The sequence below is a fragment of the Centroberyx gerrardi genome, chromosome 4 (genome assembly GCF_048128805.1).
Source record: "Centroberyx gerrardi isolate f3 chromosome 4, fCenGer3.hap1.cur.20231027, whole genome shotgun sequence".
NCBI classification, from domain to species: Eukaryota; Metazoa; Chordata; class Actinopteri; order Beryciformes; family Berycidae; genus Centroberyx; species Centroberyx gerrardi.
The window spans coordinates 22,279,850-22,305,272 of NC_136000.1; the positions used below are offsets into that span (position 1 = coordinate 22,279,850).

General features: G+C 45.7%; 1 protein-coding gene across 1 annotated transcript; it reads left to right on the forward strand.

The window, feature by feature from the left end:
• On the forward strand, nucleotides 1–24,266 carry mtss1la (MTSS I-BAR domain containing 2a). The gene is made up of 14 exons (XM_078283001.1): nucleotides 1–254; nucleotides 3,345–3,406; nucleotides 3,546–3,619; nucleotides 15,544–15,628; nucleotides 15,782–15,873; nucleotides 16,054–16,128; nucleotides 17,329–17,486; nucleotides 17,655–17,762; nucleotides 18,339–18,436; nucleotides 20,463–20,595; nucleotides 21,345–21,419; nucleotides 22,170–22,346; nucleotides 22,502–22,667; nucleotides 22,820–24,266. The coding sequence occupies exons 1-14, from the start codon at nucleotides 186–188 to the stop codon at nucleotides 23,629–23,631; spliced, it is 2,184 nt and encodes a 727-aa protein (XP_078139127.1). The 5' UTR covers nucleotides 1–185; the 3' UTR covers nucleotides 23,632–24,266.
• The last annotated feature ends 1,157 nt before the right edge of the window (nucleotides 24,267–25,423 follow it).

Genomic DNA, 25,423 nt, shown 5'->3' on the forward strand with positions numbered 1-25,423 from the left:
GGCTGCAGGCTGTGGGCTTTGCGGCTTCCCATCCTCTCCCGGCTCGCTACGGTAGGAGAGGACAACGAAGGGCGAATGAACAAAAACAACATCTTGATTTCTGATGTTTGAAAACAGTTGAACAGTCGGACGTCTGCTTTTTGGCATCGTTTTTCTAGACGCTTTTTTGTTTTGTTTTTGATAACATGGAGTCGGTGGAGAAGGAGTGTGGAGCGCTGGGTGGATTATTCCAGGCCATCGTGAACGACATGAAGGTAGCACATCTACACTGAAGTAGACAGTTTTTCCCCCCTGACCTTTATTATTGCATGGTGGCTGATCAGACGCTTATATTTTTTTTACTGCCTTTGTTTCTTTCACCGAGTCCTCCCCCACTAGAGACAGCGCTGCAGGACAAATAGAGAGATGAAACATGTTTCCCTTTGTGTTATTTGCATAATGTGCAGCAGGTCTGTCAGGCACTGCTTAGATTTTAACACTAATTTGATCAGTGTGTCAATCTGTGTATCATTTACTAATCGCCTGTATGCTATTAAGTAGCTGAGCGTGATGTTTATTTTGTTTAAAAAAAAAACTATTTGGTGGTGATGTGCATTTGGCCCAGAGGTTGCAACCTAACCTCATCATGGCTTTAGTATTCAGCAAATAGACAGTTTAATCAAATAATCAGTTTTGTTAAAGGAAAGCTGGGTAAAAGGATGGAAAAATAGCAATCAAAAGTGACTTTGATTATTTTGATTGTGTGGATTTATCAAGATCTGTCACAGTACAAATGTTCTGGGTGTTCCAGTTGACCCCAAACTCTAGTCCTTCTTATCAAAGGCTCAAAGGTTTTCAAGATATAATGCCAGGGATGGAAGGATGCTCTTAAAGCTAACAAGACTAACAAGACTAACAAGACAAACAGCTGCTAGGCTCCATCTCCTCAACCTCTCAACAGAACCAGGGATGGAAGGATATTGATTATGGTGCTTCCTAATGTTTGGCCTTGTGGCAGGAAATCACTGCTTTGGCAATATGTAGTTCAAATGTAGGCCTTATTTAAATTGAATAGACTTATAATAAGACTTTAGTTCAACTGAATGTAGTCATCTAGGCCAATATTTCTGTGTGTGTATGTGGGTGACATTTTTCCTTTTTGTGTTGCATCTTATTTGTCTATAACATGAGAAAAGATAGATTTCTGGTGATGCTTGATGTCTCCAATTCTGTTTAAATGTGTGTGTGTGTGTGTGTGTGTGTGTGTGTGTATGTGTAGGGGGAGGGGGTCAAGTAAGTTGAACCAGGGTGGTCTGTTGTTCTTCACGGCAACAGATGGAAAGTGTGAACGTATTCATCAGCCCTGCTAGAAGCCCACAGCCCTGTCATTGTCAAGGATGCTCATCCTACAAAGCGTTAATAACACCATATAAGCCGAGCATCAGGCGCCACTTTCAACCTAACAAATTTCTTATTGATCACTTGCTCACAGGAGCATGGCGCCGCTGGACACTGACTATTTATGGGCCCTCGTTTGTCAGACTGTCTGTGAGAGGCTCAATGAAATCAGCTCCCAGCTATTGGCAGCGGTGGTTTCATATATTTCCTTTTGTGTCGTGGTCATGCCAGGGGCGAGGGAGACAAAGAGCCGGTCCATGTATTGATAAGCAGTGCAGATGAATGGAGGCAGAAGCCCTTAGTCAGCACAGTGTTGATGTCCAGTCTGAGACAGACATCTGACCTCATTCCTGCTGCCTGGCTGGGCCATGGAAGCCCATCAGGCCCGCTTTAACCCTTAGAGCGACCTAGCAGTGTGTCTATTCTATGCATTCTGTGGCTGATCTTGCTGTTCATGTCTATAAGAGTGAACAAATTGTAATGTACACACACATATACACTTATATATACACATACAGTGGACTTAAAGAACATACATTGCTTAGCCTCTTTACAGACTGTACAGACACACACAAAATGTCTTGATAAAAGCAGCACCTGTTGGAGTTATATAACTGCCTGGTGAATTGATGACGGGCATTGGATAAGAAGAAAAGGAGTAGGAGGTAGTAGAAGAGGAGGCAGATGGTGAGAAGGAGGAGAAGGATCTGGCAAAAATATCTGGCTGGTTTTGAACAGAAATCAGCAATTTGGCCAGCGATGTAGCATAGAGAGTAGGGAGACCGCCCTATCTATCTATCTATCTATCTATCTATCTATCTATCTAGCTATCTATCTATCTAGCTATCTATGTCGATCCCTCTGTCTGTCCCCCCTCGCCTCCATGGGAGCTGCTGAGTGTGGATGAAGGGAGTGGTGTGTGTCTCCCTGTCCCTGGTGTGTGTCTCCCTGTTGCGCTGCGTGTGGCTCTCCTCACCTCCCGTCTTCACCCTCCTCCCTCAGCTGTCTTGGCAGCGCATCTCTCCTGCCCTTGGGAGGCGCGGGCCACACAAGCTAATTAGCCACCTGTTGGAGTCCAAGTGAAGACAGCGAGGCTGGGAGGTTCACGGCAAACATTTTGTTAGCGGTGATAGTCACTAAATCACTTTCCGAGGCGGAGACTTTATCCGAGAGACGACCCCGAAGCAGTCGTGTTGTTAACTTGAAGATATTATGATGAAGAAGAGTGTTTCCAGATTGCATGCTACTGTATATATAGTGAGAATGTGTGGCCTCTTCTGCCTCCTTTCCGTCAAAAGAGGCACATAGGGGGTGTGCCCTCCCTCTCCTTTCTCCAAGGCTCAAGCTCTTGTTCTAATGGGATCTAGTCCTGAATGTGTTTTATGTTTTGGCTGCTGCTCTGATAGCCTCAGGCAGCGTGTGATGATCCTGGGCTAAATCTGATCCTTATTCCTCAAAGACCAGGCATACTACCTGCCCCGTGCGCACAAACACACATGCACGAGCCTACACAGATCATGCATGCACTACACACATGCACACGTTAACACACATACCCGCCTACAGCAACTCATGTGCATAGAGAGAGTATGTTGTCCTTTTTAAAAACAAGTGATAGCACATAGAAGCGCACACACCAACCTGTTTCCAAGCCCAAGGCGAGAAGCCAGGTTTTCTTGAGTTATTCCCAGCTTTATTTGGATTTCACTTTGTGGACTCTGTATCTTATCGCTATGATTTTGCTAGAAAAATGCATGTACTGTGAATAAACTTGACATTGAGCGTTTATCAAGTTGTGCCATAGTCTATCCTATTGTGGAGAACATCACGTCCTTTTGACTACATTTGTACACAATATGTGTGTGAGGTTAGTTCCTACTAAAATGTACTGTATGCTTGTGTGTATGCCATCCTCGGAGAGGTATTTTTGGTTGACTTGACTATCTTCTTTCCCCTTCTCTTATCAGAGCTCCTACCCTGTGTGGGAAGACTTCAGTGCCAAGGCCACGAAGCTGCACTCTCAACTCAGGTGAGAAATAGCTCGCTACCTCCTTCCAAGAATGCCAATGAATGGTAAACCTTTAGTGATAAATTCCTGTCTGTGCAATATTTACAGACTTTTTTTTATACTGTAATGGCGCAGTAAATGTGTGCCAACATTTTTACAGGACGACCATTCTGGCAGCAGTGGCCTTTCTCGATGCCTTTCAGAAGGTGGCAGACATGGCTACCAACTCCAGAGGTAAGGGGAAGTTGTCCAATTAATTCAAGCCCACACACAGCGGGGCTATGCTCGGAAAGAAGTGGTGGAAAAAGCAGAAAGAGAGCATTTGCCAATTCTTTATGGGCAGTTTGCTTTGTTTCTGTCTTTGGGGGTGTTGCATGCTGAATATTCTTTCCCTACTGGAACAAACAAAATCCACGTACTTTGAAGCTCCACAGTATAGTAGAGTTATACCACAGTAGTGTTTTGTGTAGTGGTCCTGTGTAGCTCAATGGCAGTATAACATGGCAGAAGACTTACAGTACTAAAATGTATGCACTCACAGTACTGTAAGGTGCTCGGGATAAAAGCACCCACTGAAAAAACACTTACCACAACTTATTAATGTTATTCTTCAACCACACACATTTTCCCCGTGATTGAGAAAACGTGTGATTGTCACACATTTCCTCACACATCTTCACACATCTTGTAGGACTACTAGCGAATTCACCCCACAGTGAAAACAGCATGGACAGATGAAGACTTCTCTTTTTCCTTTGGCAACTGAATTTGCTGTGTATATATAAACTAAGAAAGAGAGCAAGGGGGCAGTCTGACCTCCCCCTACGCCTTCTGCCGCCCCCTCAGGCAGAGTCGTGACACTCTAAGATGGTCGGAGCGGGGTGGCTCTGGAGGGAGACGGCTCAGAGAAGTGAAAATCTGAGCTTATTGTTTCTTGGGTCCTAATGAGGTCTGCTGATCTGCTTTGTCACTGTGCTAGCGGCAGCAGACGGATCGGCTAGAGAGGCAGCTGATTAACACAGATTTCGGTGCAGTTGATCATCGAGAGCAGTATGTAGGTCAAAAAAAACCTGCGAAGCCCCGCGGACGAGCATGCACCAGCTCATGACACATACACAAACTCACTCACACATGCGTAGAAACATTCACTGCATGCATGCGCACGTACGTACGCGCACACACACACACACACACACACACATTCACAGAGCGACAGCTGGTAGCCGGCCACCTGACCTTAGGTCACATGCCAACATGCTCTAAAACAGTTTGCAGTAGCTGACCCCTTTACTGACCACTGCCTGCTGGAGAAAATAACTAAAGAGGTATTTCTTCAACACAGTGTTCACACATTCTCACCCCTAAAACCAAATATAGTAGTGCTTTTACTCCTAAGGCCTCTTCAGTTGTGCCAAATTTTATTGCTATAGAGCTACATCACGTTACCTTAATAGATTCCTGATGCGAGCGCATATGAGCTCAGCAAGACTGAGCGAGACACAGTTGGGTCAATCCACCGGCTGCTAGCAGCTGGCTGACTGCTTCAATAAAGCAGAGATATAGACTATGCAAGGGCAACACTTCAAAGGAAAGCGAGTCTGCACTAAGAGAAGGTAAAACACGACAGAATGATTGGAGGAAGACTGCGAGAGAGAGAGAGAGATGAGAGAGAAGGGCGATTTGGTTTTACAGCTATAGATGCATAAAATCCCTGTAAGTGTGTCAGTCATACGCCCACTCACCCCTCTACTCCTCTCCACTGACATTAACTTTAGGATTAAAGTCATCGTTCTCAGGCCACCATCCGTGTGAGTGACGCAGAAAACAATATGGGCAGAGAGATTTTCTACAGATTAAATAGGAACGTAATGAAACATGGTTTAGAGGAGTGGACATTATTCTCTCTACAGTGTTGGTACAAATTGTGTGCGGAGATAAAGTGCACAGAAACTGAGTGTGCCGTTCCGGGTCATTAGTGTTATAGTAGAAAACCATTAGATGAATTCAAGATTTAGCACTTATTAAGATGTCTTACACAATTTAGTAGGTCTGGCTATAAAAAAGCACCATTGCTCTCAGCCTTTTTTCATACTCCAATTTGAATAGGACTCGATATTAATTAGTTGGAGGAATCTGCGAGAAGTCTTGCAGCCTTTATGCACTCTTAATCAGCGGACCAATTCCATCACATTTGTCCTCTGGGAGCCCTTTCGGCCCTCGTGTGTTCCAAACCCCAGCAATTAATTGGGCAGGAGGAATGTCGATATTTATTGGAGCTGGCTTGTGGTGGACTGGGATAACCTTTGAACCCCAGGCTGCGTGCTGCATGGATATAGTTTGGGTCATTTTAGCCGAGGATTTGTGTGTGTCCTGGACTAGTGTGTCAATAGACGACAAATTGTAAGACTAAAGAAGCAAAGGGAAAAGAAGAAAGAGACAGGGAGTGATAGAGGTGAGAGGGATAGAAGCAATAGAGATGTAAACAGAGAGTTATCATCCTAATACATATTGGCATCCAGACGTTCCGCTCTTTCCGCTCTTTCCGCTTGGTTGTACACTTACAACTCCCCCGCATGAAAGTGTAAAGGCACTTTTCAGGAAAACAACAGCAGAGAAATTGCTGTCTCGTAAGTTTCCCTCTCTCTCTCTCTCTCTCTCTCTCTCTCTCTCTCTCTCTCTTCATGTCTGAGTGGGTCTGTCTGCCTGCAGTGAGTGTGTTTGTCTCAGTGTCTGTATGGCCATATAGGGGTTATTGCACCGCAGGGGGCAGGTCCTGTGCTGTTGGCCATCAACACTGTCACCCCGATTCCCCTGTCTTGGTCAGGGACGAGCTGCAGCTGCCGGCACAGCTGGAGGTTTCATCGCGTTCTTCTTCCTCTAATCTACCTTTGACACACTCACCCCATCACCCCATTAAGTCTCCAAAACTGTCTCATTCTTTTGGCTGTACGCATTTCCCTGCCAAGGAAAGCAACATTTCTACCTATTCAGTGCTTCTTGATAGATTCAGCAAGTCGGGGAGAGAGGACAGTGTAGGAAAGAGAGGATTTCATTATTTCCTGGCTATGGATTTTTGTGTTGTCTTTTGTGGGAACTATTTATATATAGTCAAAAGTTTGGACACACCTGATTGAATGTACTATGTTTTTCATTATCTTAAAGCCATTTTGATCTAAAGGCTTATGCTTAAATGCTTGAAATGTGTTTCTTAGACAAATATAAATAGTGAAGTTGATGCCTATGTATGAATTTCCTTCCAAAGCCTTTGCCTTTCCATCAAGGCAAAGGAAGAATCTAAAATATAAGATGGTTTTGATTTGTTTAACACTTTTTTGGTCACTGCATAATTCCATTTGTGTCATTTCACAGTTTTGATGTCTTCACTATTATTCTAAAATGTGGAAAATAGTAAAAATAAAGAAAAATGTGGCGTGTCCAAACTTTTGAGTGTACCCATAATAACTGTGTTACAGTAGAGAGCAAACCTCCTCCACTCTCTCTACCTGCCGCTTTCTCTACCACATGCAATCTCTCTCCCCTCTGTCTTTCTCTCTCTCTCTCTCTCTCTCTCTCTCTCTCTCTCTCTCTCTCTGCATGTCCATCTATCAGAAGGTCTTGGTCTGGGTTCAAGTTTGGGCTCCCAGTCGCCTGTGTTGTCCGTTTTTAGAGTTTATAGTCATGGCGTCAGCGTCTGTGTTTTATGAAGCAGCTGGAGGGGTCGGATGCCAGGCGTTTTGGCATGTGTCCGACAGCGGTGTTGCTCTAAGCTGTTCTCTGTCGTGTTGACGGATCTATGTCTAAAGGCCTGCCTGTCTCCATGAAGCGGGGGCCGGCATCTGGGTCCAATAAAGGTCCGCTAACAAAGTGCGTATTGGATGAACGTATTTGGAGAATTTAGTCGTAAAAAGATAAATGTTTCATGTTTCGTCACCCATCTTTCCTAGGACTTAGTTTGAGGCCCTGCAGCTCTATGGAGTGCTTTGTTGTTATATTGGTTAGCGTAATGGTTTCTGGTGTGTCGTCTAGGCCATTTTTTTTTTCATTCACAGACCAGACTCATGCATTTTTTTTAACTGATGTGGAGGGTAGTGTTTTGTTAAGGTGTTTTGTTGTTGCTAGGCTAGATTGAAACAGGCCCATATGTTTTTTTTTCGTGAAAGATTGAGTTCATTTTTTCCCATTTTTGGACATGGATGAATTGGACTCGCCTATATCCTCTGTGTTTAGAGAGGTCAGAGGGCCGGGAGTCCAGGGCTAATGGTCCATCAGGGTATGAGATATTTGCTCCATATTTTCGGCGAGCGCGAATGAGTCTGGTGGGGGTGGGTTAGGGCCGGCTGGGGTGGGGGTTGTGATTGCAGTGGGATTTCCACAGCTCTGTGTAGCCGGGCTAGGCAGAGGCGTTTAGCTAATCCTCTTAGCCGCACTCTGTAACACACAGACACAGACCGCCTTCTCTTCACTTCCCTTCCCGTCAGCCACTCTCAGCTTTAACACCACGTATTCACACTGCGGGATCACCAGTCAGACTGGGATGCTTTGCGAGTTTGTATTCAACACTGCGTGAACACATTCACACTCCGCTCTCCCTTCACATCTGTGTGCCAGAGCTAGTAGAGTACACACACCATTACACACGCAGACGTCATGTTCCAGTGGATCACTGCATGCCGATGCTTACTCTCTGTCTGTCTCCCTCTCTGTGTCTTTCTTTCTTTCTTTTCTTCTTTCAGTCTGTCTTTGGTCTCTTCAGACTCATACAGTACATACAGTGGAGGCGTGGAGGTGCGCTAGTAGATCAGTGTGTCAGCGAAGCAGTAATCTGCTTGGCCGCTGTGCTTCTCTGGGTTGGCAGATGGGACGGATATCCCTACCCGCCATCTGGACCGCCTGGCATGGGCGAGATGCAGCCGTGGCCTAGTGCAGAGCGAGATCAGGGGATTACTGTCCTCCTCGCCATCCCAGCAGTGCAGCTATTTATATGGACATGTCAAATAATGAGCGAGTGCCCATGTGACCGGCGTTGACATCCACCACCCCCGGCTTTTCGTATCTGAGGCTGACATGAGCCTGTATTGTACTGTAACGGGGCGGGGGGGTTACATCTGCATTTTATGTGGGTTTGATGTCATAAGACGTGCTTGTGGATTTAGAGCATGTTTGACACTGGATTATGCGCACATGTATGTTGCGTGTGCGCGCGGTCACGTGGGCTACCTTTGATGGATGCCAACGCGTTATGGTCTTTCCACCCCCTCTGCTGAGCCATTACCGCTGATTGTGTGGTGTACTCTGCAGGTATTAAACGACCTGCAGCTTTAAGGTCACCTTAAGTATAGACAGAGCCTCTTATTTCTCCTTCAGCTGCCCAGCCTGTCTGTCAGTCAGAGCCACAACAGAGTTGTGTGTGACCACCGCAGTTCTCCTACTGCCTCTCTCTGGGTTTACGAGCCTCAACCTTAAAAGCTTAATGTGGTCGCCCTGCAAATGAATGTTTTCCAGTAATTATTATTACTACATGCAAGGAGCGAAGGGTGAGGGGGGGGGGGGGGGGTGGGGGGTGGAAGGGACTAGATGGACTAGAGGAAAAAGGGGGATAATAATGAGGAGAGAAAAACAAATCTGTTGGCCCCGCATAACGTTGACTCTGCGGGCGAATACCAAACTAAGAAGACAAACATGAGACTCGAGGAGAACACTGTGTTCAGCTCGGTCCTGAACGCTCAGTCGGGGTGGAAGGGAGCCGGAGAGGGGAGGGAAAAACATGAGAGGGAGACTCTGATAGAGGAATGCAAGAAGGAGGTCATAAATGGAGGGAATGAAGGAATACATACATGGTTTCACTCAACTAAAGTGGCTGATAGAGACATTTGCTGAGATGTGAAGTTCACTGGTCGGGTCACACAAGACCACACAAGCCTCACATCATTTAAAGCATAACACTGACTGTCCTGTAGCTTATTTTCCCATCATTTTCTGTCTTGCCAATCAATTCTTGGGTGAGCAGCTCTCCAGTACAGTACTATAGGGCTAACGGACATTTAAAAAAACAAAAAACAAAGCGCTCAAAGCTTTTCTTTTTCAACATATTGATGCTCTCTCCAACTCTACAGTGAAGCATTTGAAGAGATTTTGGTCAAGAATGATGGGAAAATAGAATCCAGGGTGAAAGTGGACACAGTTATAAGCTTTAAGACTGAGGCGAACTTGTCACAGACCAGTACTCTCCGTCTCCAGTCTGTCTGCTGTTGTGTTTGGACACTGGTCACAGCTGGGGTCCAGTGGAGCGGATGTAGGAGGAGCCTCCAGTGTCCATCTCTCAGCTTTAAGTTCCCCCTGTCAGGGTTGTACACGACGACATCTCGCCTCCTTTCCACTGTCTTTTCTGCTCAGGGTTTCTCTGTAACTCTTCTCCCTCACTCATTTTTCCTTCCCACTAAGTGCTCTTTCTCTCTCTTGCTCTCCCTTTCCGGCATTTTTCTCATTTTTGATCCTTGTTCAGCCCGTTTTTGATTCCATTTTTGACTCATGACACTTGCATTCTCTTCTTTCCTGTCTTGTAAGGTTGTTTTCTCTCTCTCTCTCCCTCTCTCTTTCTCTCCTCCACCTCTAATGAAAAGCACATCTGGACAAGGGGAGGTATTTATTATTAGCAGCACTTCTGTCCCTCAACAGGAAGCTCCTTCAACAGTAAATATCGCTTCCTCCCTGTTCTCCTCCTCCTCCTCCTTTAAACTCTGTCCCATCTCTTCTTAATGCACTCCAGAACATGTTTACACCACATTAAGACACTCCAAGGTCTGCTGTCTGCGGGTGTTTCTGGCGGTGAGGTAAAGCTCGCTGTGTGTATTGTCTGGGCAGACAACAATGGGATGTGTGTGTCCGTGCGTGTGTGTGACTAAAACAATTGATGTCCGGGCAGTTTCCTCTGTCTTCCATTAGTATTGTTGCTGGTAAGAGCATGAGAGACATTCCACATGTGAGGAAGTGACACGCAGGTTTTGAATGCTGTTTTTATTTCTACTGTGGACTCATATCATTGATAAACACGCAACACATGTGCACACACACAGATACACACACACACACTCACGTGCAAGCACATTCACTAAAGAGTTTCCTCATTAAGCCACAGGAGTCTCATGAATCTCATACACACTTTCATCCATTTTCCTACTTTACAGAATGGGGAGTAATGGGTTTAAAAAAAAATCACAGTTTAATGTATATTGTGGTTTTGGGGCCAGGATTGGCTGCATATGTAGTTCAAGGAAATACAATTTTCAATATTTAATTGTAAAAACACAATGTGGGTCTTGGTTTTAATTCCCACTGAAAACAAGAAATACAAACACTGGTGGTCTGTTCTTCAATTAAAGCACAATTTTCACTTATTAAACACTGTCATCCACTTCTGGCTTTGTTTACATAGTGATTTATTTGATTTAAAATATTCTGTAAGGTTATTATCTGAGCTTTTGATACATTGTACGTGTATCATTCTACATGTATTTTGAGGCTGTAAAAGGTTTGATTACATTACATTTGTAATTTATGTAAAAATGGAGTGAAACAGACTAGTATTTAGTGTTACAATGAACAAAGAATGTTCTAAAAAGCTTATTTTTCCATTTGCAAGTCAAACTCCCATATTAAATAATAAACCCATATTTTAGAAAGTCAAATAAATTCTGGATGGTTTCTTGAAACAGTACCTAGGATGTTAAACACTGCCTCTGCTCTGGCTGTCATCCAGAATTCATAGATCTTCAGGTAGATCCGTAACTCTTGTTAACAAACTATTGCTCCAGGCCTACTGCACTGTTCTACAATCAATGTCCACATGCTGCTGCTGTTTCATCCACCACTCTCCCCATCATCACTGCTGTCAACAGGGAAGCTATCGCTGCCTAACCAGCAGACATAATGGATGCAGATTTTCTTCCAGTGTTTTGTAGACCGACTGCTCCTGCTGCGGAACACAACTCAAGCTGTGCTTTGAAGTAAATATTTGATGATGTGAAAGTATGATGTTTTCGTCAGGTTTTGAATTCAGAAATATCAGCGGCGTATTTGCTCTACTGGCAACTGAACGAGATCAATGAAGATGATAGAATCAAAGCGATTTCTCCTCACACAGCCTCGACTCCGTTACCGTTCGCAGGATGTTTTTCATTCCTCGGAAAAGACAAACACACAACCTACAAGAAGATGATGATGATATTTCAAGGTTCAGGTTCCTCTTTTTTTGTGTCGTTACACTCGTTATCAGAGCAATAGACACATTTACCGGGGCAAATGCACAAACATGTACACACGTTTTCCCAGAGATTGGGCCTGGCAGCCCTATAGTTGCACCTGCAGCAGCCGGGCCAGCGCTTCCTCTGTCCCTTCACTGGCCGAACCCAGCCAGTGTGTACCCTCTTTCATCCTTTCCTCTCCTCCCTTCTCATCCCTATCCCCTTTCATCCATCATTGGCCTCCACTGTGTCCCTGCCAGTTCACATTCTCAAGCACTTAAAAGGCGAGAGAGAGGGTAAAGGCGGGAGGCTTAGCGGTCTGTGCCAGCCGCGGTCAGTCCAGTGGCCAAGGTGCCAGCGTGAGGAATAGCTGTTGTCTTACGGATGATGGAATTTCCTTAGCTAAGCAGCGGCTGTATAAGAGCTCAGCACATCAAGGGACTCCGTATTCCTGGAACCGTAACGGCGAGGATGTTCTGTATCTTACTGCTCCACAGCCCACATAAACATGCTTTATTGACACAGGAAGCAGAGGGAGAGAGACAGGGAGCACCCACTGGAGCTCTAACAGTAGAACTGGGTTTAACTTCCAGACCGGTCTAATTCCAGCCTCGCTCCAGTAGAAGCTGCTTCTCATTCCAGCTCGGTAGTCTGAGCGCGGAGGAAATCAGAGCCGAACAGCAGGGTTTAGATGCTGAAAGAGGGAGATGGTTAAGCTAAGTTCCCATGTTGAAGACATCAGGGAGTGAGGCCCCTGGCAGTTAGACTACAGCTCCTGGCTCCCGGCTCCTGGCAGGAGACCCCCCTATAAAGCAGGCCTATTAAAAAGCTCCTCCTTCCCCGAGGATTCAGGCTAGTTAATCAGAACCAGAACGCTGGAAGGAACCACTCGCTAAACGCTTAGACCGCACTACACTGGTGCTGGATATTGGGACTCAAGGTTCCCACCAATACCCAACAGTGGAGCACGACCTTCCCACCAATAACCCCCAGTGCTGCTGTAACCGAGCAGATCTGGTGGCCATTATGTTTATGTACGTCACATATATTGAAATAGGCACCATCTGCCTCGGCGACATACACAGCAGTCGCGTTATAATGACCCACACACTGTTGCGCTGTTGGAATATCGTTTAGTTGCTCCCAGTTGTTTAATCCGCGTCTTCAGATATACAGCTGGGTTGCATAACGGCTCTCCCTCGCTCTGGCCTGCGCCGAGGGCCTTTGGCTCTGTTCTTGTGAATGTGTGTGTGGGTGTCCGCTATGAGGTCGGCCCCGCTCCCCCTGCACCCCCGGGGGTCCAGGTCTGCTAAATAATAACTTTCCCAGCTCCTACTCACTTCCAGCCAGGTTTCAAGCTGCAAGTGAGTCAGGTGCTCTGAATCTTTCCCTCCCACACAGACATAATAACAGAGAGAGAGGGAGAGGAGAAAGAGTGATACTTAAATAGGTAGGTAGGTAGGTAGGTAGATAGATAGATAGATAGATAGATAGATAGATAGATAGATAGATAGATAGATAGATAGATAGATAAGCAGTTGCATTTTCATAATTTTTTACTAAGTGTACTTTTAAGTTTAAGTTGACTTTTTCAGTTCTAATATTTCACCTCTAGAGGATTTTGCTGATTTATCTGTCATTCCAGTCAACCTGAACCGTCCTCCCAGCTCTGCTTGCGTATGTTTGACGCATGCCTGTGTGTGCGCGCAGGGGTGCTGTGGGAGCGAATCGCCCTGTCCCGGTCCGTCCGGTCAGGGCCAGAGGCCAGCAGGGCTCCTGGACACGGGCAGGAAGCCGCTGGACCTCCCCAGGATGTAGCTGTCAGCTGATCCCCTCTGGGAGGGGAAGGAGAAGAAGAGGAGACGGGAGGGAGAGGGAGAGGGAGCGGGAGAGGAAGGGAAGTTGGCAGGTGTGGATGGGATAGGAGCGTGGGGGTTGGGGGCTTTCGGGGAGGCTGGCCGACGGTGACATTGGGAAGGTCTGTTATAGAGATAAAAGAGCCCACACTGCTCCCTCTCTCCCTCTAGCTCTCCCTCTCTCCCTCCCTCCATCCTGCCCACTTACCCTCCAAGAGCTGATTTGCAGCTGTGGATGCCTCCTGTAATGCTTTTAAGAGGAGAAAGGCGAAACGGAGAGATGCATAACCTGCGCCGCGCACGTGTCCTGTGTGTGTGTGCTTGTGTTTTTCCACGTCAGTTTCCCCGTGTGCCTGTCTGTGTATCTCATTGGTCTTTGCATATATATATATATATTATACAGAAATGATCCAGTGTGTGCATAGAGGCTTCAATGTGACAGATATTACACACTTAGAACACAAACTCCTTTGAAGATGGACACCTCTTCTGCCATTAATAACATGAGCTTGGTGTATGGGTTCCACATGTTAACACAATCACTTCCTGGTGTTTAAGGCCTGTGTGTGACACAGCTGGATGACCTTTCACCTGTGCCCCCCTCAGTCACCTGGAAAAGCAATGCAGACACATGACAACACACACACTCACTCACACACACACACACACACACACACACACACACACACACACACACACACACACACAAGTTATTCTACATCTACCCAGCCAACACTGATGTCTCTGTGAGATGGAGACCAGATACTCTGCTGACTGCCTTTGAACTGGTTCAACAGGCGCTGCAGTTGACAGCTAAGGGAATACTGTGTGAGTGAAATGGTCTTTGTCTCACACTGTGATGTGATATTGACTGGAGATCGGTAACCCAGTTTCTTTGTGCGATAAATGGAATAGAGCGGAGATCTCACCGGACAACCATCCGCAGCATTCCTCAGACAGTGTCTGATTTCATGCCAGCTGTATTAGGGGTGTTTTTCTATCTCTCCGTGTCACTGTCTCTGTCTGTCTCTCTCTGTTTCTGCCTGTTTTAGCAGGGAATGTTGGAGCCAGTCTCTCTCTCTCTCTCTCTCTCTCTCTCTCTCTGTCTGTGTCCCTCCTGTATGAATGGTGTTTAGGAAACAGAGAGAACAGGAAAGGCAGAGCAGGCAGGGAAGAATAGAGGGATATCCCCTTACAGGGTTCCCTCCTTTTTCCTCCAGGATAGAGGGGGTGAGAACTTCGGAAAGGGTGGGGGTGGGTAAATCACACCACCTGTCCACACACACACACACACACACACACGCACATGCACGGGGCCTGCACACATGCACCCGCACGCACACACACACTCAAACAAACATTCTCAAACACAAACACAACGGTGCATGCCACCTCTCTGTGAGGTCTGTCTGCTGCTGAGAGATGCTCTCTCTCTCTCTCTCTCTCTCTCTATGTGTGTGTGTGTGTATGTGTGTGTTCAGAGACCCTCAGATTAGCCCTATGTGGCCCAGATTACAACAGGATCAGTGCTGCCACATATTACACTGGCCTGTGAACCATCAGTGAGACAGTGGGCCGTGGCCAGCCTGGGCTTTAGGGCTTAAGACCCCATTTAATTACACTTCAGCAGAGAGGAAAAGTACAGTAACAAAGTCTCACAAGCTGTTATTTACAACACTAGGGCAAGAATCACGCACGCAATCTGGAAGTGTCAAACCTTTGTGGGGGAGATGTAGCTTGCAGGCAGTGTGTCATATTTGCTTTCCCCATGGTTTAAACGGCAAACAAAGTATGACATTTGTGGGCTCTGGTTTTACCATCAGCACTCGTCCATCTAGTGGCTGCAGCTGGAACTTCCTCTCTGGTCTGGAATGAAGCCCTGATGAATCCATCTGACAGGAGTGAATTGGGCCTTTCAGAAAACGGTCTCCTGATTTGTCTTGCCTCCTCTCAGAAAGTCATGTGTCGCTGGGCCGAGAGGCATATCTGTCATTTTTAATGCCAAGCTTTTATGTCCTCGCTGACAATTTCTTTGTTCATTTTATGTATTATCTTTTTCAAGGTGCCACCAGGGACATCGGCTCGGCTCTGACGAGGATGTGCATGCGACACCGCAGCATTGAGACTAAATTACGCCACTTCACCAAGTAAGTGGCGCCTGCTGTTTTTTTTCTCTGCTGCAGTTTTCTCTCTTCCCCTGCCTTCATGGAATTATTGTGTTACAGGTCTAGTAGCTTTTTTCTGTTGACCTTCCTCTCATTCTGTTTTTTTGTGCATGTTTTCCCTCCTCTTCTCTGCAGTGCTCTTATGGAAGGCCTAGTTACGCCGCTGCAGGACAGGATAGAGGAATGGAAGAAGACGGCTAATCAGCTGGACAAAGACCATGCCAAAGGTGAACGACCAGAAAACACAAACTCCCACCAATACCCAGCATTTACGAGCGTTTATTAACAATAGATAAAACAGGAACACTTGCTGTCATGGATGCTGGGTACCACTGAAACATATTTTTTTTAACCACATGAACAGAATAGAAATTGAAACCTCTGTGATTTTCACTTGCCCTCCACAGAATACAAGCGGTCTCGTCAGGAGATCAAAAGGAAGTCGTCAGACACCATGAAACTCCAGAAAAAAGCCAGAAAAGGTGAGAAAAAAAATCTCCCCAGCGACAAGATCTTATTGGTGAATGGAACTGTGATGAAGTTTATCATAACTCTGTAGAAATTTTAGGGTTGATGTTTATGAACTTCTGCTTGGTTACAGTTCACTGGTCTGTACCAATGGCTCAGTTTGAGATGGCGCCATCTAGTGACTAGAAAGGGAAATCACAAGTCAGTTGACTCAAAGTGACTGGCAGAATTTCAGAGGGCCTTTTATCAACTTTGCATGATTTATCAGCATCTACCCTAGAAGGCAGACAAAATGATCTTCTCTCCTGGATATGCTTGCTTTAGCCCCTATTGCTGGTTTGACCTCTTATTTTCATACAAGACTCTTACCAGTGGTACGGGCTAGTCATACATGCAAATTGCCCTTATTTGATATAGCTAACATTGCCTCTCCTTCTGTTTCTCTTATACTCCTCCCCCTGCCTATTCCTGCAACCCCTCTTCTATTTCTTTCTGGCTATTTCCCTGGCTGTAGAGCTTCTAGGTATGTGCGCTGCGTTTTGCCCTGATGTTAATTTAGTAGTGAGATATTCCTGCATGAGATATTTCACAAACGCATCATGATCATCTTTGAGGTTATGTCTGTCTACATCATCAGAGAAATGAAGATTTTGGTCATCTTTTATAGAGTCGTCCGTCCTTTCATTCTTTTGCTTTTCCTCACCCATCATCCAGTTTCATTGTGCTATGCCTTCTTGAATGACTGGTATTCTGTAGTAATAGCCTGTATCTAATCACATCCATTTCAGGACCTTCAAGTCACCACCAGTCGCTGTGCATCATCTCATCATCTCACCTGAATAGTTAGCGATGACATGTTTCAGTGTCTGGCCTCCTCTCATCCTCATGTACCTGCTGAACCATTTAACTGTAGTGTTTGTCAGTGGTTTGACCTCTAGTGCTCTAGCAATTTATCATAGTGAGTGCTCTAATCATCTCTTTTTTTTACTCTCTTCCCTCTCCCCTGCACTACCTCTTTTCTCCCTTCACGTCATCCCCGTCCCTAACTATCACTTTCTCCTCACTCAAAACAATTTTCCCCTTCAATTTCCAATCCCTTTTCGTTCTCCCCTCCTCTCCTCCCCTCCTCCTTTTTGTCCGTTGTTCCTCAACAACCCCTGCTATCCTTCCTCCCCTCTTCTTTCTCTCTGTGCTCTGACCCCTGTCCTCTCCAGGGCGGGGTAACCTGCGCCCCCAGCTGGACAGTGCCATGCAGGACGTCAGCGACTTGTACCTGCTGATGGAGGAGACGGAGAGGCAGGCGGTGCGCCGAGCCCTCCTGGAAGAGAGGGGGCGCTACTGTACATTCATCAACCTGCTGCAGCCTGTGGTGGTGAGGGACATTACCTGAGGATTTCATATCTATATATACATCATCTACCAAAGCAGCTGTAGAAAAACAGTGGAGATGTCACTGATGTAAACAGATATTCCAGCTTGCATCATCTTGTTGTTGATTTGGTTGTTGTGAAATTCGATCCATCTTTTTCTCTCTCCCTAGAATGGAGAGATTGCCATGCTGGGAGAGGTAACACACTTGCAGGCCATTGTTGATGACCTCACTGTGTTGACTGAAGACCCACACAAACTGCCACCAGCCAGTGAGCAGGTAACACTCACTCTAATACTCTTTAACACAGTCAAATACAAGGGCATGTGTATATTTTTTGTGTACCAAACCACATTCCACTATTGGATACAAGCCCTCTCTAAACAATGTGCAGATTTTACTGTCGTTAGTCACAGTTACGCCTGTCACTGCAGTGTGATTTCTGAGATTGAATTATAAAGGCTGGATGTTATAAGATGACTTTGGTGTTCGTCCACACTTTGCCTGAAAATACCTGATATAGGCCCACATCTCTTGTGGCTGTGTGTCTGCAAATGTTTTTCTGCTCTTCCTCTCCTTCTCTAAATTATTCACATGCACATTATCACAGGACTGTGTCCAGGCTTTGTGGAATTCTGATCACAATGTGACCCTGATCGCTTCTGAATCTGTTTTTTTTCCAATGGTAAAATGAGCAAAACCCAGGTGTAGCCATAGCCATTCAATAACCCGCTCTATTATTCACATTGTTTTTTTAATCCCTATCTCTATCTCTTACAAAAACAATGTTGCTCATGTCCATTGTCTCACCACGTTGGCCACATCTCATCACCATGTGCTCATGTGTCGCTCCAGGTGATCCGGGACCTGAAGGGCTCCGACTACAGCTGGTCCTACCAGACTCCTCCCTCCTCCCCCAGTAGCACTGGCTCCAGGAAGAGCAGCATGTGCAGGTAAGTCCTATACATACACACACACACACACACACACACCATGAGAGGGAGAATGGGACGGAGCGAGTAGAGAGCAGTGCTTGGTCCTGTGTGGTTAGTGGATAGAGTGCCAAGGTCAGGGGTTTGATTTCCACTGGGGCATCCACAACTAGAAGGGCACTCGGAGAGCGCAGACCTCCACCAAGGCCAATAGTCCAGTCTTCTACGAATTGCTTGTTCGTGAGTCGGATCCGCTATTATTCGCTATTACTGCTTGTTGCTGCTTGTTCATGCTATTATTGCTTGTTCGTGAGTCGGATCCGGATCCGCTCCAAAATTTTATGGGTTCTTCCTTGGGCCATGCTACACCCTTCCACGAAGTTTCATGAAAATCGGGCCAGTAGTTTTTCTGTAATCCTGCTGACAAACAGACAAACAAACGGCACCAAAAACATAACCTCCTTGGCGTAGGTAATAAAGGGAGTGCAGTCCTGGACCTACAAGGTGCTTTGGCTAAAATCATCCACCAAAATAGCATGTTGTTGCTGTGGGGTGAAAACCTCACATCTTCCAAATATCTCCCAATTTTTCAGGAACTAAAAAAAACATGGAGTTTTTCCTCTGGGCTTTGAAAGGGTTTCACAAGCCCAAGGTCACAGAATTTTCTCAACCCACAGCGGAGCGACCTATCGCTCCGCTGTTGGTTCTCTCCTGTGTTTTTTGACTTGAAATGATTAAAAATAAGTAACTATCAAGTCGGTCGAGGAGTTATGTAGTGTGTGCCAACTTTTACGGATTTTATTTCCCCTGTATTTTCCCAGCACCTAAAAGAAACTGCAGCAGTGCATTGGACGCTACTAATTTTGCCACAGAGGAGCATGTAATGATTCAATTGAAGTTAAAACATGAAAATAAAAAAAATTTGAGTTACAAGGTTTTTACACAACAACATTGATGGATGAAGAGGTGAATGAGTGGGTGGATGGGAAGAAGGAAGAGGAAACAAGGTGGAGCAGTTAGGCTACTTCCAGAGAGAGAGAGAGGGAGAGGGAGAGAGGGAGGGAAGACCAGTATGTGTGAATACACTGCACTGTCAAGTTGAGTACCTGGCCTGGGGCTCAAGGATAATGAGCCATTTTTTCTAGTTGTAGAACATTTACAGAAATATTAATTAATTTGCCATTTAAAAAAAAACGTTGAAAAGTTGACTGCTGTGAGAGAGAATAAGGCGCTAGGAGGAAGAGGATGAAGGAGGAATGATAACTGCAAATGTATTCCAGAGGGAGAGGGGGAGGAGTGGGAGAGCAGAACAGTAGGGAGGTGAGAAGCCCAAGTCGCACATCTTCAAATGTGTGGGTGACAAAGAGGAGAGACGCTGAGTGAGAATGAATGAGAGGGAGGGAGATAACGAGAAAGAAAAAGCAATTTGATAGCCTGTAATGCTGAGAAGGAAAGACAAATCAAAGAACAGATCACTTTTTAATGCTCTTTGATGCACCAAATTAGAACAGTGGCATCGTATTGTATGGAGAATTTATAGAGTTTTCATGTTCGTAGCTGTTGTGATCAATTTTTAATTTCGCTTTTTATGTTTTGGTTTCGGCCTGACACATAATTCCTCCCGAAACAAGAAAAAAACAAGAATAAAAATGTTTGGATGTTGACGGCGTTCCTTTTTTTATGATACACGCTACCAGTCACACCACATTTTTCCTTATTATTACTATTTTCCACATTTTAGAATAATAGTAAAGACATCAAAACTATGAAATAACACAAATGGAAACAAATGGAAAGTGTTAAATCAAAACTATCTTATATTTTAGATCCTTTAAAGTAGCTTTCCATTGCCTTGATGGAAAGGCAAAGGCTTTGGAAAGAAATTCATACATAGGCATCAACTTCCCTATTTATATTTGTCTAAGAAACATTTCAAGCATTTAAGCATAAACCTTTAGATCAAAATGGCTTTAAGATAATGAAAAACATGACTGGTAGTGTGCATGTGAATGTTTAAATAAATACTGATGTGATGTTGTGTCCACAGTCTCCTGCAGATGCCCTCTGCCGGCGCCCATCGCCTCAGCAGCGTCTCCTCTCACGACTCAGGCTTCATCTCCCAGGACGCCAACACCCACTCCAAGCCCCCCTCACCCATGCCCTCTGACATCACCAGCCAGGTAGCACTCTCGGCGGTTTAATCTTTTCGATCGTTTTATCACGGCAAAACCAGAAAGTAGCTTACTTGTTAGATCCCTAGATCCCTCAGGCAATAACACCACAGGACAGAAGGATGCAACAACAACAACACACCACTTTCTGGTCACGGTAGATCTAATTCTTTTTAGACTACAAACTCTCCCCCCATCTGGCAACTTCAGGCTGACCTGAGATACTGTATTGCATGTTTTTTCCTTTCTCATCTCAGACACACACCCATAGCCTCTTCAGGGAGACAGGTACCCAGGCCCAGACAGAGCTCTTAGTTTTTGTATTAACCGCTGCAATAGAGCTTTATCAGTTCTGAATGTTGGGTTTTCATCCCACAGGAATGATGAAGTTATTCTACTCTCACTGTCTGAAAGGATTGCGGCGCGCAGAACACACGCGCATGCAGCAATACACCGACTGATGCAATGTTCTGTGCTGAATAAATGATCTTATGGGCGAGTTTATTTTCTATCTAGCCTTAGATCCCCATAGACGAAATAAAAGAAAAGAAAAAAATCCTCCCTCTTCCTAAACCGTACCACCCCTCTTCTCCAACTCTCACTCCCTTTCTATACATTTCTTATCGCTCACACCTCCCTCTCTCTCTCTCTCTCTCTCTCTCTCTCCATTTCTCATTCCCCTCTCTCTCTCTCTCTCCATTTCTCATTCCCCTCCACTCTTTCTTTTTTTTTTTTTTCCATCTTCCACTTTCCTGCAGAAATCAACAAGCTCAGCCTCCTCTGAGGCCTCAGAAACCTGCCAGTCTGTCAGCGAGTGCAACTCTCCCACAGCGGTTAGTACTGCATGCACACACATCTCGCCCATCTACTTACTGCTTTGGTGGACACACACACACAGAAAATGCAGTGCTTTTCGCTCATTGTTATCTATAGCTTAAGGAGGCTCATGGGCCTCTCCTGACAACCGCAGTACAGTTTGACGAGAGCTATTCATGGATGTTGAGCACTCTGACTCAGACTTGTCTGTCCGTTCCGCAGTTTGGCTCATGCTCATCCTTCGGTACCTTCCGCCCTGCTTTCTCTCACACTGGCACCATCAGGCCTCTCTCTGTCATACTTCCTGCGTCCCCCACATTTAACCACTCCCCCGGATCCAACACCCCCTCACCCACATCCAAGGTTCCTAGCTGGAAGGTTTGTTTTCATTTGCAATTTTTACTTTTGGGTTTTCTCCTTTTAAAAAACTTCTCTGTGTTGCTTCCTTGCTTCTTGGTTTTTTCAATGCCTCACATGCATATCAAGCAATGTGTAGATTAACCTCACAATCACCATTTTGCTGCTACCCATTAAGCTCAGTTTTCAAATCTTTACTTACAAAGGTTTGCTAAACTGAGACAGCCTAACCCATTGTAATGCCATTGACATCTTGATATCTACCGTAGCATCTAACCAGTTCATGAGCCAAATGAACAGTTTCCATTTGTAATAAATGGAAGACTGTACAACTGTCGGATGGTAGACAAGTCCTCTACTTGGAGATACGCTGCTGGGAGACAGTCTCATTGTTACGTCTAATGCCACAGGATTGGGCCAAATCGAGTTCCTATGAGCCGTCACTGGCCACCACTCTGCAGCGTAGGAGAGAATCTCTGGATAGGATGAGAGAGCAGGAGGCTCCGCCCAGTCCACAGGGGTATTCTGGGATGCATCCAGACGATCCACACCGGTCCAGGATTGGCCCAGGAGCCATTGCAGCCAAGGTAAGTGAATGTTGGTATATACAGCGGTATGCCTTGGGAACTGTCCTGTGGTCAATTGTGTATGTGGGGTTAGGGTTAATCCTTATGTATGTCTCTTGTGTCTTGCCTGCCTGTGTGTGTGTGTGTGTGTGTGTGTGTGTGTGTGTGCGCTTCAGCATTGTGAGCCCATCTCCCCAGCAGCCAGTACTCTGGCCATGGTCCTGACCAGAGGCCTGAGCATGGAGCAGCAGAAGAGCAGCAGAGACTCCCTGCAGTACTCCAGTGGCTACAGCACCCAGACCAACACCCCGTCCTGCTCCGAGGACACCATCCCCTCACAAGGTAACACTGCCCACTTGGGTGTCATCCCAATCATTATCTACATTATAAGCTGAAAAGCCATAAAAAAATAATCTTCAAAATGTAGTTCCCATCAGTGTTTGGTGTGGAATATCATGAGAAAATGGATGCTCATGGCATATTGTTACTTTCAGGTTCTGATTATGAGTGCTACTCTCTCAACGGGGACGCTGACAGTGAAGGTCAGGCAGACTTTGACAAGTCCTCCACGATCCCGCGCCACAGCAACATTGCCCAGAACTACCGCCGCATGATCCAAACCAAGAGGCCTGCTAGCACCGCGGGCCTGCCTGCTGGTAAAACCCCTCAGGGAACTACAAACGGAGCAGGGGGAGGGGGCTCAGGGGCCGTCGCCTCCGGGACAGCCACCATTCGCCGGACACCATCCTCCAAAACCGGGGTGAGACGCACCCCGTCCACATCTGGCCCCATCCCCATCCGCCCCCCCATCGTCCCAGTTAAGACCCCCACAGTCCCGGACTCCCCGGGGTACGCCAGCCCGACCCAGCAGCGTTCGGGCAGCGAGGAGTTTCTGTACGGCGACGACCCGTCCACTACGGACTACATGAGGGCTTCTCCCAAGCGGCTGAGCCTGCCGGACACGGCTTGGGGCTGCGGAGCGGGGTTGGACAGGACCGTTTACGCCCAGCAGCCCCCCGGCATGGCCGCCCACGGTGCCGAGGAGGACCCTCTGCTCGCCGCCAACCGCCACAGCCTGGTGGAGAAGATAGGAGAGCTGGCGGCCAGCGCCCACGCCCTGGGCGAGGGTCAGTTCCCCTTCCCCAGCTCGCTGCTCGGAGACCTGGCTCAGTCTGCCCACTCGGTGCCCCAGGAGCTGCCCTCTACAGCCCAGGGGGACGTGGATATGCTGGTGTCCATACGCCGCGGGGTGAGGCTCCGCAAGGCAATGACCGATGACAGGTCGGCCCCCAGGATCCTGCGGTAGCCGGTGGGAGAAGAAAGGCTGCGGTGCAACAACTGCAGTGTCCTTATTAACAAACTGAAGCTGTGTAGTGAAATGCAACAACACTCATGTAATACATGAACTCAGTTAACTGAGAGGACGTAATATGCGGTGAATGAAGGCCAGTTGATAGAGGAAATGTACAGAGGATGAAAATGAATGACCATGGACAATGTCATGTCATGTCATTTCATGTCATGTATGTATTGCGTACAAAGTAACCCATGTTTTTTTGGTTGTATTATTCTTTTTTCTGTCTGTGGGCTTTGTGGCTGTGCTTCTCTGTTCCCTGTGACCGGTCGTTTCAGCCCAGCTTGTCCCTTTAGACCCAGTGGCCAGAAGATCACTGCTGTAGGGATCCAATGCTCTGTGTCTTTATTCTTCCTCTTATCATTATTATTATTGTGCATTTCTTAATTAACACAGCCACCCGTCAGTGGAAGGTGACGGGCTGAAGTGCTCTGTGAGCCTGTCTGTATGTTGTGTTTCATCACCATTACTGTACGTGTACCGTATTACTGTTTGGTTTCATAAGCTGAACACCAACTGTGTAAGTCATGTAAAATAGGAGCAATATGGCAGTGTTTTTATTGCTGTACTGTACTGTCAATATATTCTGCAATTAAACAGGCTTTTTACTGTAAAATGACTTGACTCTCATTGTTGGGAAGTATCATATGCATAAGCTACTGTCAGGATACAAATAACCTGGTAAACCTGCCAGTATACCGACAGCAGTGCTGTGAAATATATTGTTACATATTATTATTGACATATATTAATAGTTATTAATAGCATATTAATAGTTATCGAACAGCATTAACAACATTTAAGATCAGTTTCATGTAGTTTTTATTTTAATTTATTTTCCTTAATTTCCTCTAAATTTTATATTTATATTATTGTTTTTAATTTCAGTTTAGGTTTCAGTATTATGTTCACAGCTAACAACTAATCTCCAATATAGCTATTTTATATGTCCAGTGCTACGTACAGCTGTACAGCAAAAAAACTTAAACTAATAATATTTTTTGATTTCGACATTAGTTAATTATGAGGGGGGGGGGGGGGGGGGCATTCATACCTGTGCAATCAACTATTTTTTTCCTCCATTAATATTAGGTTTAGTTCACTGTAACCGTACCTACAGCCATTACATTGTATGTCGCTGCTGCTATTTTCAACACTGCAATCCGCTGAGGAGACAGATGGGGGCGACAGAGGTCTTCCACTGTGGCGGAGCGGCCACAGAGGAGCCAGGAGGAGCAGCGATGGAGGATTTGTACCAACGTGACTGCTTCCTTAACATTGGGCAGATTGGCAAAATGGATGATAAGTGGGATAAATACGAGAGACAGGTAAGGGGCTATTACAGCTTCCATGAGCGATATAGCTTTGATCTTAAACCAGTGAACCAACACCACCTGTATATAAACATAAACATTACACACATATTTCAGAATAGTTATGCTTTAAAGGACACAAAAATGACCAAAACTATCCACGTGGATGACATTTATTCTAAAATAGCCTATATACCAAAATATATTTTACATACTTGCAGATGCTCTCAACAACAAAGACATTTCCAGCGTCCAAGATATATTTCGAATTGATTCCTAATGAATCTGTCATCTGCAAATGTACAAATTCATTGTGGCCAATTTCCTGTAGGCTATATTTTGAACCATATCTCTAAATATCTTCTGAAGTATATGAAACGTATTACCCTGCAGAATGAGCTGCACTGAATGCAAGAAACTCCCTCTCATTA